Here is a 14547-nt window from a genome sequence, read left to right as displayed (position 1 = left end):
TGTTTGTACATTTCAGTCACAGAACTCCTTCCCATTTGTTTTCTCGCTCCTCCCTTGATTGTCTTGCATCGTTTCACCTTTCCCCTCTTTCTCTTATCTCATTTCACTTTCTCCACATCCTGCATTTCCAATTTAATTTGGTCTAACCTCAGTGGAAATATCTCCCCTCTTGTCTGTGAAAATGCCTGTGAAGCTTTCCACTGAGACCCTCTCACTCAGAAGAGTTAAACACACGAGCCTCGTCGCACAATGTGCAACACCGCTAATGAGCGCCGCTCCACGCTCCCCTGCGTCGCCCGTTGTTCTTTCCCTCCTCTTTCATCTTCTTCTCTTGCTCCACCCTTCTGCTTCCGTCTCCTTCCAGTTACGTAGCAGAAAAGATAATCCTGCAGGTGACGCCGGTTTTGCACGCTCTCTAGTTTTTTAGCAAAGGTGAGAGCCAAGCACCTTCGGGAGAGAGACTGTACTTCCAGTGCTAATGAGGCCTGGGAAGACCCGAGCGCTGCTTACTGCTGCTGACAGATATTACATCAGTGGCTGCGATTATCACCTCGTAATCGTCGTCGTCCAGCATTCTGTCTTTCTTACAGCAGGCGCTCCTTGTGTCCCAAAGTCACACTACATACAAACACATACCGTCATAGGCTACTGTTTACTTTACCATTGTATGCTGAGAGGGTTTGAATATGTGCGCCGCTGGATGACCGTATCTTGTGTTTTATTTTGTTCTTTGCTGCTGGTGAGCAGCTCCTCCATTTCCTTAGTTTCATTGCACTGTGAGAGAATAGTGTCCATGATGGGACTCCCTTCAAACTTGATATTTCACCCATGGGTGTGGTTATGCAGCGAGCAATTCATCTTTTCCTATAATTTGTGTATTTAGTCTCACACCTATGAACATGGATTGATGGCCTGCGATTAGGCATTAAGGTAAAAGACATTCGAAAATGGGCAGGGACGTTTAGTTGCGGCTGCGGACTGACGATCGATAATCGACAATCTCAAGAACGTTTATCTCCGTTTGAAGTTACAATGAGGCTTAATGTACTATATGAACATCATGCTGTATTGAAGACGACTTGAAACTAGCGAATGAGACCATAAACTAGGGTTAGGGTCATTTTCCTGAGACTTTCATACAATCGGACTTCTTTTTGCAAACTGAGGAATCGCCCCCTGCTGGACAGTAGAGAGATATTCCCTATTAGCTTCACTCTGCAGAACCGGAGGTGAAAATAACAAGTTGTGGTTTTAACGGGAAAGGTGGTGAACGATCTCTTGGCTGATTGCAGTGACTTCCTGTAATTGTTCTTCTGGTGTAAATTTCCCCAAATATCGGAACTATTCCTTTTACTTGACAAGTTTAATTTAAATTTACATACAGCAGGGTAATTAGTTAAAACGGTTGACAGGGCCTGCAGTAAAGCCTGCTCACATCTGTGCTTCAGGTTTTAAGCTTCAAATCACTTTGGCAGTGAAAAGTGCCGTTCCACGCATCCCTGACAGAAACGTATTGATTTCTGATCTAATCTCAGACGGAAGAAACCAAGATACAGAGATCCATAAAGCAGACCGATTCTCACCGAACACCTCTCCACACTGGGAAGGAAAACAAGACTGAGGCTTCAAAGGATGGAAATCTTGCAACGATTTTTAGATCTTTTCATAATTTAGGGAGGTCAGTTCCACTTTATTGTGAGAATGAAGTTGTTTCTGCCGTGGATTTACTGTGCGATACAACTTCTATTGTTTTGTCTCAGAGAAACAAGAGGTTGGGATCCTGTAAAACACCCAGTGATGACAAGAAAAGCAGGGAATTGTCCATTGGGGTTACACCTCACGCGTTGTCTGACAGAGTGCACTGAGAAAGGGTTCCCGAAGCTTGAAACCCCCCAAAAAAAACTATTCAGCACACAAACCTTCTATCATGCAAGTTTGTATTTAGCACGGCCCGTCTGCCAACGCAGTGATCAATACATCTCGGTCCGTCTCGAGACTTTCTTTTTGGTTTTGGAGCCGTTATACAACAACCCTCCATTTGCATGTTTCCTACCAAACACAAGGTTTCTCTGAAAAACAAAGTCCTACTCGGTGCTTTTATCATCCGAGCTGTAAATAAGTCCAGCTGGACTACATGCAGAGAAACACATCATGTATGACCGAGTCTAACTGTGTAACTGTTCTACAACACGGGTGCGGTCCACTGTTGTATCAGCTCATTGTAATGCCAAGCTGTACCGTTCTGGACCAATCACTCGCCAATCATAACAGTAACAGATGGCTGGAAATGTATTTTAGAACCGGCAGTCATATAATGCGAGGCGTGAGGAGGTATTATAGCGCTCTATATGCACGCCCGACAAAATGGCGACTAAACGAGGACAGATGTGTGAATTAGAAATGAGGGCCATGTGGAGTCTGCCGTTTTTGAACCTATATTTAGGGCCTGTTAAAAGAGTAATGACCATCAAAGGCCTGTAAAAGAGAGGAATTGCCATCAGAGCCTGTATCTAAAAGGTGATTTATTACACTCTAATGGGAGGGAAATGGTGCTCTGCACATAAAAGGACCAAGCAACATTGTGTAAAGACACCAAAAATAAACTTATTTGGCCCACACCACCCACTCCGTCTTTTCTCCACGCAGCTAAATTTGACTGATTGTCTCTTAAATGTCAATTATATTTTAGAGAGCCATTCAATTTCAAGTGTATGTTGGAAACTTTGTCGTTTTTTTTTTTTTTTTGATGCAGCATGTATGCATGCTCCTCACAGAAGGTGCTGGAATGTGATTCTGATGGATTTATAGTTGGATTTTTATGATCGGACTCCTGAAATAGTCTAATAGCCTATTTTTTTTTTTTTTAAGCCAACGATGTACCAATCATTTTGGATAGCTCCCACCATCCAGCAGAAGTCTTGCTGAGACTGCGGCGGAGATGTTTCTACCGTGTCAAGCGCACCTTTCAGCGGCTAGTGAAATCCAACAACCTCAACGGTCCAGAGGAACCTGAAGGGGTTTCTTGTGGGTTTGGCAAAGCGGAACGCCGCCTGACACGCCGCCTGAGTTGGCATTGCTTTTTGCTTCATTACAGACACACACACACACACACAAAAAAAAAGAAAAAAGTATGTGTTCATAGCTCCAGCCAGTGCTTTGTGGAAAAGAGAGAGAAGACATATTTGGGCCTGGCTTCCTGTGCCTACTGAGCTGATTATCAGTCCTACACAACCACTGGCTCAGTTCAGCAGGAACAGGAGTCCAGTCCACTCACCACCGAACCAGAGGAGAACACAAGCACTGGCCTGCATACTATACACTGAAGCCGCTGTTCTGTTGGACAGTTAATTGCTAGAAAATGAATTGGCAAACACTTTGATGACTGACACATCTTTTTGTTTTTGGCTGTTGATCGGATATCTTTGGGGTTTAACTTTTTTTACTGATTAATAGATAAAACAAATGTCTCAGCGTTTATATCTGCAGATTATTTGTCTACACTGAACAAACACAGTATCCAGTGTTTGCCTTTACGTCAGGAAACCAAATGTTCTGTTAACGCTCCATTCTGAACGTACCTTTCTCTTCCAGTTTGCTGACCTCGGACGGAGGTGACAGGAGTTTGGCACGCGGGGTCCAGTGCTCCCCTCCTCTTCCTCTGTAAGAGTGGGAAGCCTCCAGAATCACTCGGCGGTGTGAACACCAGAAGGACTTCGCTCTTACTCGACAGCCAACTGGCGGAAAAATATGAGCGCAGCAGTTCTGTCCATTCAAGTCTGAAGAAATAACTTGTGTGTGTGTGTGAACCACTGACGATACGAGCTGTTCCTAGTGAGACGCACCGTTGTTTACTACAATGTTTGGTGTGATGAAAGTGAAAAATCACACAATGTACATGTTTTAAAATGATAGGTACTGGGAGGTGTTTCATCCTTCCATGTTCTGGCCTGTGTATAAGTTAGACTCTCTTTGTGTGACTTCATGTCTGTTTAGTCTGAAGCCGTGATGTGGTTCTTAAGAGTCAGACAGGAAATGGTTTCATGTCGTTCCCATTTTTATCCATAACAAATTACTTCACTCTGACCAATAGCGACACTGGGAAATACACAACCTCTCAGGGCATTTCTATCGCCATACATTATGGTTTTGTGACTGCTGTGTGAACATGTTCTAATCGTAAACTTTTTTTTTTGGTTTATTTTAAGTGAAGTTTTTTTAAATGTTCATGTTGAAATAAAATGATGTTTTCCTAAAATGAATGCATTCCTTTTTCTTAAGCTTATTCCATCTGTTAAGGAGCAAAACCTGAACATCAGTTCACACCTCATGCCTTCTTCTTTTAAATGTTCTTTAGTATTTTGTGATGCTACTCTAGAATTTCCCCTACAACAGGTCAGACAGACGTTCTGTGCGTTGACTTCTACGTCTTTCTATTTTTTGACATTTTAGTTATATACTATAGTATGACATTTTGGACATTTTAATGACATTAATGACTTTCTTCGACGTATACTAAAACTTTTTTAATAACTTTTTTTTACTATACTATACAATTACGTTTTTTTATTTTACATTTTTTTTACATTTTTCACCATATTTAACTGACTTTTTATGACTTTAGTCCCCGTACTATACTATGACGCTTGTGTGTTTTTTTAAAACATGTCTTTCTTTTTTTACTTTTTTCAACATACTATACTGTGACTTTATGCCATACTATACAGTGAATTCTTTTATGACTTTTTTTGCCATTCTTTACTGTGATATTATGACCTTTTTTGACATGCTATACTATGACTTTTTGACATTTTTCACCACACTAAATTAGTCTTAATGACTTTTTTGTGCCTTTTTTTTTTTTTACCATACCATGACTTTTTATGCTTTTTAAGCCATTGATAGATAGATTATGACATTTACTTTTTTTGGACATAAAACAATATGTATTTTTCGGACATGCTATATTATGACTTTTTAAAATTATTTTAACATACTATATTATTACTTTTTTATTATTTTAACATACTATATTATGACTTTTTTTATTATTTTAACATACTATATTATTACTTTTTTATTATTTTAACATACTATATTATGACTATTATTTTAACATACTATATTATTACTTTTTTATTATTTTAACATACTATATTATGATTTTTATTTTAACATACTATATTATGATTTTTATTTTAACATACTATATTATGACTTTTTAAAATTATTTTAACATACTATATTATTACCTTTTTATTATTTTAACATACTATATTATTACCTTTTTATTATTTTAACATACTATATCATTACCTTTTTATTATTTTAACATACTATATTATGACTTTTTATTATTTTAACATACTATATTATGACTTTTTATTATTTTAACATACTATATTATGACTTTAAAATTATTTTAACATACTATATTATGACTTTTTATTATTTTAACATACTATGACTTTTTAAAATTATTTTAACATACTATATTATGACTTTTTAAAATTATTTTAACATACTATATTATGACTTTTTTTTATTATTTTAACATACTTTATTATGACTTTTTTTTATTATTTTAGCATACTATATTATTACTTTTTCTATTATTTTAACATAATATATTATTACTTTTTCTATTATTTTAACATACTATATTACTTTTTTCGAAATTTTATATCGTGCCTTTTTCCCACATGATATACTAAGACTTTTTATTACTTTTTTCAATATACTATACTATGCTTATTTTAACATACTATACTGTTGACCTTTTCACCATACTGTTTTATGACCTTTTTCACCATACTATACTATAGCTTTTTAATGAGACAGTATACTGACCAAGAAAGGCTAAAACCATAAATCAAAAAGCATTAACCTCTATTTGATCCCTCAATTTGTTGTGGATTACAGTACGCATTATACTTAATGATGACAATTAGTAATAATTGGACTGAGTTTTGATCGCATATGGGAGCAGTTGTCCAGTTCTGCTAATGTTTTGCTGACTCGCATTATTACTCTGTGCTGTAATCGGCTCATCTATTTCCAGCAATATCTTACCTGCGTCTGTGTATCGGGTTCCAAAGCCATTTCCACCAGCATCTTCCCTCAGGGATGGGCCATTTTGATAAATGACTGGGTTAGACTGACAACATGTTGGCTCTTTATTCAGTCTGCATAACACATGATGTTTGTGTGTGGAATGCTTCAGTGTATGACATAGAACACTGAGGGAAACAACAGTAACTTAAGCAGGGGAAAGCAGTCACTTCATGCCTGGATAAACAAAGCTTTCCTCGCCCAGTGGAACAAAGCCAGAGAACCTTGAGTGAAGGCAGTTAAGGTAAAAACAACCCACTATTCTCACAAAAAAATAAGACAGGAGGCACAACATATTTGTCCACATGATATAGCAGGTCTTCATTGTTCCAAAAATGTCAAAAAGTTATTTTTGACCAAAATGAAAGGTGCTAAATGCAAAATTCAGAGCATATCTATTGCCTCCTTGTGGATAGCTAACGATGCTAACAACGAGAACGGTGCAAATAACGGAAACAGTACTGAGAGAGCCAACAGTGTTAACCTGGGGGGGTTAACTGAAAAGTAAAACCAAGGAGGAATTGCCGTACACTTGCACTCTTTCTAATGGCCAGCAGGGGGCGATTCCACTGGTTGCAAAATGTCAGATTGTATAGAAGTCTATGAGAACATGACTCTACTTCTCGCTTGATTTATTACCTCAGTAAACATCGCTAACATGAGTTCATGGTCTCAATCGCTAGCTTAAAGTCTTCTTCGATACATTATGATGTTCATTTTGTAAATGATGTTCCATTTAGAGTACAATAGACATAAAGCAGGGTATACCTTGTGATACATTTTGGAAATTGTTTATGAGCTTTTTAGAACAAACAAAAAAAACATTTGAATGACACGGTATACTATATACTACAAATGACTTTTTTGTGACATATATGACTTTTTACTACATACTATATTATTATACTTCTTTGATATTTCATTGCCATATTATTCTATGACTTTTTACGATATATACTTTACTTTTCTTAGCATTTTAAAGACATACTATGATAACGATATAACACTATGACTTTTTGAACATTTGAAAGTGATAGCTTGGGTCTTTTGAAGTGTAAAGTACTTATCCATAGTCAAGTGAGTTTTTTTGTGACAAACTACATTATGACTTTTTTGTTTTACATTTAAGTACACATGGCATTTTAATTACTATACCATGACTTTTGACATTTTAATGGATTGCAATGGTGAAATACTATACTGTGATTTTTATGAAATCTTGTCGAATAAAGGGAGATCATTTTTGAAATTGTTTATCACTGATCCTGTCTTATTAAGTGTCATAATACAGGAAATTAAATAAAATGATCCAACCAGATTGTGTAAATGCTAAATCATTAAACTGAGATCTGCATCAATATGACTTGACAACGTGTATTGAAGAAGGACGGCTGTGTTTGTGTGTGAGAAACAAAGGCATGACATTTCCATCGTATTCAACCAATGACTCCAATATTCAGCCCACTTTTTACTTTTAAAGGTGGAAATCAAATCTGCTCACACACTACAAGTACATCATGTACCAAATTGAAAACACAATAATCATCCTGTAGGATGCCAAAAATGTAATCATTTTCCTTCGACAGCACAAGAAATGTAAACATAAAATACGTGTTTGTTTATGTTTCTGTACAGCTCATGCAGTAGTCAGTCAGTAGTCATGAAGTATGTTGTGTAGAGACATAAACCAGGTATTCCCAAATGTCTGGTTCCAGTGGTCATTTGAAATGTCTGCACTTAAAATTATGGATAAAACCAAAAAGGAGAGTCATCCTCCATCTGTATGAATAATGAAGCAACAGAAAATGTACAAAGACGTGTTATTATTTACATTTTAGTAAAGTAACAGAACGTTCTTTCTTATAAACATTACACAATTTAACACAAATAGTATTTACACAAAGATAACTTGTGTTTGGTGTTCCTGTCCTCCGAACATGAACGTCTCCTAGTCAGCATCTGTAACCAGAGGGATGTATATTGTGAGACAATTATAAGAGTGGGAGGACTCTGACACATTCTACGAGCCGCTGCTTCTGTGCAGTGTGATCTGTCACTGTTCAAGTGTCCTTGTGGGCCTTGTAGATGTGTCATGTGTGTGTGTGTGTGTGTGTGTTTGCGTATAATTGTAGCCTCTCCGCATAATCTGTCCTCGCTGTGCTGTTTTGACACACTCCTGTCATTGCACCGCAGCAAGTCTCCACAGGAGCGTGGCTATTTGACATTCTGCAAAGGTGTCTTGGAAAAAAAAAAACAACCAACAACCCTGAGCTGAAGATGAACTCACTGCTGTGTGGTTCTATGCATTAGAGTGTGTGTGTGTGTGTGTGTGTACACTCTCACCTATTTGAGAGTGTATGTGCTTAGTTATCAGCACAGTTTGATGCCGCATGCATACGTGTTAGTGTGTTTTGAAGTGCCTGGATCCTGAGATGAACTCTTCCAGTGTCGCTTGATAAGCAGTTATCTTCGTCGAGTCTGAGCTCCAGTGAGCTGAGAACACACTCCGCTTCATCAACCAGACCGGAACGATCCACCACCTGGACTCACACACACACACACACACACACACACACACACACACACACACACACACACACACACACACACACACACACACACACACACACACACACACACACAGACAAAGACAAAAAAACAAAACGATAGTGTTCGTTGTGACAGAGGCATAGAGCTTGAAAAAGAAAAGGGACTCGTTATTTGTGATATATTACAATATTAAATTCAACAGCACACATGCATAATTCTGGATATGTACTTTATAGCCATCTAAATAATCATTCAATCATTCGACATCCACACTGTGGTGGACATGGAATAAGAGATGTTGCACAAAGGCATAACACACAATTACCTCTAACAATCAAAGTCTGAGTAATGAATTATATTCTATGCGCAACCCAACTAATATTTAGCCAAAAATAAAGCAAAACATTTTGCTGTTTCCTCACCGTCTGTAAAATGTCTGTTGATGCACTCGGGGATTGTTGGAGAAAAACAGCAAAGTGGACTAACAGGTTGAGGGTCAATGATGGAGACAGTGATGGTTGCTGAGACTGCGGCGACAGCAGAGCGACCAACGACTGCAGGCGGTCAACAGGAAGTGGACGCGCTGAGGCCAAGAACAGGGAGCGCAGGTGGTCCCACGCTTCTTTGCCGTGCACCTGGAAACATAGATTACACAATGAATGTTTGGTCAGCTGACAGGCGGCCGTGTTTTAGAACACACGGGAATCACTGCTTTAAGCATCTGTCCTACGAATTAAAAAAAGAAGAGATTAGTAATTCACAAATAATGAACACAGTCAACCCCATGTGAGTTGATGGTAATGGTAGAGACGGCGGCGGCGACGACAGCAAGTCTCCCAGGTTTATGAGAGGAGGCGGACAAACAGGAGACAGAGAGATGAAACTCGGGCCAGCTGGCCAGACACTCACTGAGAAATCAATACTACATCACCCTTTACACCCGACTCCCTCCCTCCCTCATCTGTATCTGTCTCTCTGTCTCTCCACCACAGTCTCATTCTCTCCTGCTCAGATCAACCATAACTTATTGTTTTAACGTGTTACTTTTCTTTCTCTGTATTTGTTCAATGGATTTCAACGAAGACACATCTTCCAACAACAAGGAACAGAGCATCCCTGCTGTTAACTTGTAGAGTTATGATACTGCACATGCTATAGGCAGACTGGCTGAGATTATATCCAAACTACTTCCTTCTCCAGTCATATCAAACAAAGATCAGCAAGTCAGCAGAGTGTTGTTCGTTGTCATTTAGCTACAGCCAATGCAACACCAGCAACAACGCAATAAGAGTTCTAGGTTTCCAAAATAAATGGTTATAAAATAAGAGCATACAGAGGTGTGTTAAGTTAAATGCATGCAACATGCTAACATGTTGTTAAACAGGTTAACATTCAACAACAAGTCAGGGGATCCAGGAACTCATGGGAAATATCCTCTGAGGACCATGAATGTCTGGACAAATAAAAAAAAAATGAAGATAAACTAGATCAATGAAAATCTCTAACAAAGCTCTTACCAGCTGACGTGCTCTGTGGTGGCCCCTGTTAGTGGGGTGGTGGTAGAAGATCAGCAGCCACAGAAGGGGGCCACAGTCCTCAGGCTCCGACGTCACCAGCAGCTGGACAGCCACTTGCACCCAGTGGGCACACTGAACCAGCAGGAACCAGGCCTCGAACACTCTGCGGTACCTCCTACAAGGACAGGAGCAGAAACAGAGCTCAACACTAAAAAGGTGGAGAGCTGTCCTAACATTTCCTCTAAGCATCATGGGATCTGTGCACGGATGAATGACACCGCAGCACACCAGAGAACACATTTTGATGGCCCCCTCTTCTCATCCTTAGGAAAACAAAAAGGGGTCAAGGGGACCAATGGCCCCCCAAAGTTCACCATGCTATAGACAGGAGGTTTCATTTAGTTCCTCAATAGCCTGCCACTGAGTTAATTGTCCAATTTATTATCCAAATAAATGACACACATATACCGTATAGTCGTGGTTCAAACAATCAAAAAAACGTAATAGCATAAAGGAGAGAAAGTCGAGGTATTTCAATACGTTTTGACAAATTGCCTATGAAACGCAACCGTGATGTTGTTTCACAAACATGTTCATTACATGATTTGTTTCCAGTGTGCCACACGGGCTAATAACAGGCTGTCTGGAGGCATTTACATCAGAATAGCTTCATTAATGAGCCACAACTCTGAGTGGCTGACAACGGATGATCAAAGGGAATCTGAGCTTTTATACCGATACTGAATCTCATCATTTTGTCCCAGTTGTTATCACACTGAGGGCCAGCTGTGATTCGACTGGTGATATTTCATCAAATTTATCAAAAATAAAAACGTGATGAGGATCTCTTTTATGCTTTTATAAGCACTTAAGAAACATCTCAAACTACAACATTTAGACAAGTTGTGTTTTGTCTAAAACTACCTCTTCAAAATCCAACTCCAATCACATTTATAATACTTCACTTTCTTTTCACTCAGTGGCACAGAATACAGGATAGCAAAAGAACACGACTAGAGCTAAGATGACTAGTCGTTGACACACAAGTCATTCTAGGTTTTCAAGCAAAAATGCCAAATATTTTCTGGTCATCATCTGAAATAGACCTGAAAAGAACTGAAATACAGGACACATCTGATAGATTTGGGTGTACAAACCTTTTTTGGATTCTAAATGTGGTGAAACGGACCTCGACCTCTTTGGTTGAGCCCAATGGCTTCTTCTTCTACATTTTGGTTTTAGCTTCCTAACTGCATGTATCTTTTCCTTCTCTTAGCTTACAGAATATATTTGCAGGTTTATACTATTGTAGTAATTCGAAGACGTCAATTTGGGTTCTGAGAAGCTGTAATGGGCATTTTTCCCCTCTTCTCTCACAATTTACAGACAAGAGAATTAATTACATGTCGCATATTAATAAATAGTTAAAATAGTGTCGCAGATTAATGTAAAAGTAAAAAAAATGAGCGCTTATTTGAAGATCGCAAGATGGACTCAAGGTCCAAATAGAGCGCTGCAACAGAGTGAAACGAGGCAATAACTCATAATTATAAGAGTGATAAGGATCTCTCGATCAAATTTCCCCAATATCATCATCATCATCATCATCATCATCATCATCATCAGGCTCTCTTCCTCATCGTCTCTCTCTCCCCCCGGCAGCAGCAGCACCCTCCTGCAGAGCTCTGGCAGCTGCAGCTTCGATGCTCAGAGCAACACACGATGATACTTCTTCACCGTTGGCTCGGAAACAATGTTTTGGGAATTTTTCATGGAGAATGGAGCAGTGGTGGGGATAATGAGCCCTGTTAAAAAAACCGCAGCAGGAGCGTATCGAGCCAGCTGCTCCATCTCTCGGACATCAACTGCTTTTCATCTGCATCCCCTGTCCTCTTATCCCCTAAATCCGTACAACCACGGCTACTCGCTCTCAGCCTCTCTCCATTACATACGGTGTGTTTTTCTCTAGTTCTTCTTCTGCGTTCCTGTTCTCACTCTTATTGGGCTTTCCAACACTTGTTTTCTCGACAGCTCTTCTCTTTCCCAAGCTAATAGCCTCCAAGCATTGCACCAGGAGCTCTCTGCTGTGATGCGAGGGGAAAATATCTGACTAACCACCCCCTCAACAGCAGTTAATGGCAATAAGAACACCACACAGGCATTCAGTGAGGTGGTAGATGCAGACACACATTAACACATTCCCTCTGCGAGCCTTTCTCACGCGAATCTGGTGCTACTGCTGTTGCCTCCGTCTCCCTCCTCTCCCTCCTCTTCCTCCTCTGTCAGTCTCTGTAATGAGCCGCTGAGCCAGTTCAGGTGACGTCTCCAAGCCTCTCGAGGCATCTCTGCAAAAAACAGATTCAGACATACAGACATAATGATTACTTGTAGAACATATCAAATGAATTAGTATCCACAAAATGCAAAGCCCTTCTTGCTAATGTTGAAGGAGTAGTTTAAAGTGATGGGAATACATTTATTTGCTAAGAGTTGAATGAGAAGATTGATACCGCCCATAGCAAGGGGGAGAGAGAGATGCATGATTCATCTTTATTTTACAATCTGTTTTTGAATCCATGATCTTCTCTGCTCATCCGGGGCCCAGGTTGTGGGGGCAGCAGGCATAGCGAGGTATTCCAGATGTCCAGGCAACATTTTCCAGCTTTTTTTCTGGGGGACTTCTGAGGCTTTCCCAAGCCATACAAGAGGTGTGTGTTGTGGATCAGTTGGAGGTGCCTGGACAACCTCTAAAGTGAGGCGTGCAGGAGGCGACGTGATCAGATGCCCGACCCAGAACCACACCCCGTCCCGGGACATCCAGTGTAGAAGTGTTTAAAGGGCCGGAGCGGTGCTTGTCACTCTGTTCTGTCAAAAAACAAAACTCCCACACCACAAACCAAACGTACTAAAAACCCCACTTAACTGACACTTCAGGTTAACAAACCTAAACAAATACATCTTGATCCAGGTCCCCCCCCTCCCTCGCTATATTTTAACAATGCCATGCTAGGTCTTAATTTACAACTTTTTCAGAGGAAGCCCAAATCATGATAAGACCTCAAATCTTCTACTCTTCACAGTACCGTTTACATTCAGTCTCCAGCGGAAAAATCGCCCTTCACCACATACATGCACACACACGCACACGCACACGCACACACACACACACACACACACACACACAGTAATAATTAACTCTGAGTTCTGGCCGGGCTCCAGCGTGTCCCTAAATGGCTGCATTCATGTAAATCATTCCTGCCTACAGGCCGGTCTGGGCACTCACTGATAAGCCCTGCTCCACTGTTCCCCCTGCGCTCACCTATTGTGCATCGGTTCAACAGTAAAGATTCCTATACATAAACACTAATACATATTCAGTATAGATAAAATATATATTCTTTCGAAATAAGAATAACAATAAGGTGCATTAGTGTGTTTGCATAAGACAATCAAGAGTTTCAGTTATTCACGACAAATGTATCTTGTAAAAAAACAGGCAACTCGTTAGACGCCTGTATGGATTTGATATAAGTAACGACACTAAGCATAACATCTGCTGCACATTATTTCAACTTTTATACCCGACATAAAAGAGTTAACACAGTTGCTGACTGACTGAAATTGATTGGCAAGACCAAGACACACAAGAGTCCATTCACTCTGCAGCAGGAAAGCTTTGTTGACACACAGTTAAAGAATACCTGAAGAGACCTTTTCTCACAATGCAGGGTTTTGTACATTGTGTCAAATATCCACACACACACACACACACATGGGTGAGTGTGTGTGTGTGTGTGTGTGTGTGTGTGTGTGTGTGTGTGTGTGTGTGTGTGTGTGTATACACTGACCTGAGGGCCGGGTCAAGAGAGGAAGCAGCAGACTCTGAGGTGACTGTGGGAACATGGCCTTCAGAGACACGCTGGTCTGAAACAACGCAAAGCACACATTTCCCTGAGCCTCATAAGCGTAAATCATATTTACCTTGAACTCATACATCGCTGTGCTCTGAAAGCCTGAAAAATGGCATTTTGAATGGGAGTCTGTGTAACAGTGATACAGTAGGTGCTAATGTGTAATGTAGCGTGTAATAGGTAGCGTTTAGTGCAGTGTGACTACAGCCATTAAAACGGATTCCACTGTAAATACACTATAGCACTGCCATCTACTGGTTAATGACAAGGAGTCGAGCTATATTCACGGGACCGGTCAGCAGGTAACACATAAAACATACGTCGTAACACATATGCTCTCTGGCCTTTTGACAGTAATGGCTCACACAAGAGTGGCAGAAAGTTCCCTACAGTCACAAAGGATATGGTGAGGTTCCCTATACCACAACAACAGACTCATGTATATCTGAGAGAATCTGTGG

At 39.9% G+C, this 14547-nt stretch overlaps 2 protein-coding genes across 3 annotated transcripts in view; one reads left to right on the top strand and one right to left on the bottom strand.

Moving 5' to 3' along the window:
* aopep (aminopeptidase O (putative)) overlaps window positions 1–4255 on the top strand; it is a 66640-nt gene extending 62385 nt beyond the window's left edge. The window contains 1 exon segment of the mRNA XM_068704314.1: window positions 3592–4255. The gene's annotated coding sequence lies outside the window, so the exon portion shown is untranslated.
* Window positions 4256–6186: 1931 nt separating this feature from the next.
* Window positions 6187–14547, bottom strand: part of fancc (FA complementation group C) — a 28174-nt gene continuing 19813 nt past the window's right edge. The window contains exons 11-16 of one of the 2 annotated variants that reach the window (XM_068704190.1): window positions 14024–14099; window positions 12397–12520; window positions 10176–10350; window positions 9081–9293; window positions 8452–8648; window positions 6187–8067 (exon numbers count right to left, since the gene is read on the bottom strand). In XM_068704190.1, the coding sequence (XP_068560291.1) occupies window positions 8472–8648; window positions 9081–9293; window positions 10176–10350; window positions 12397–12520; window positions 14024–14099 (765 nt within the window). In that variant the 3' untranslated portion in view covers window positions 6187–8067; window positions 8452–8471. The remainder of the gene's footprint in view (window positions 8068–8451; window positions 8649–9080; window positions 9294–10175; window positions 10351–12396; window positions 12521–14023; window positions 14100–14547) is intronic. The other variant, XM_068704191.1, reaches the window with a different exon arrangement.

The sequence above is a fragment of the Cebidichthys violaceus genome, unplaced genomic scaffold, assembly GCF_023349555.1.
Source record: "Cebidichthys violaceus isolate CVI_PGR_0920_01 unplaced genomic scaffold, fCebVio1.0.p SCAF_9, whole genome shotgun sequence".
Taxonomy (NCBI): Eukaryota; Metazoa; Chordata; class Actinopteri; order Perciformes; family Stichaeidae; genus Cebidichthys; species Cebidichthys violaceus.
Note: the sequence above shows the minus strand (reverse complement) of the source record. Positions and strands in the feature narration are given on the sequence as shown.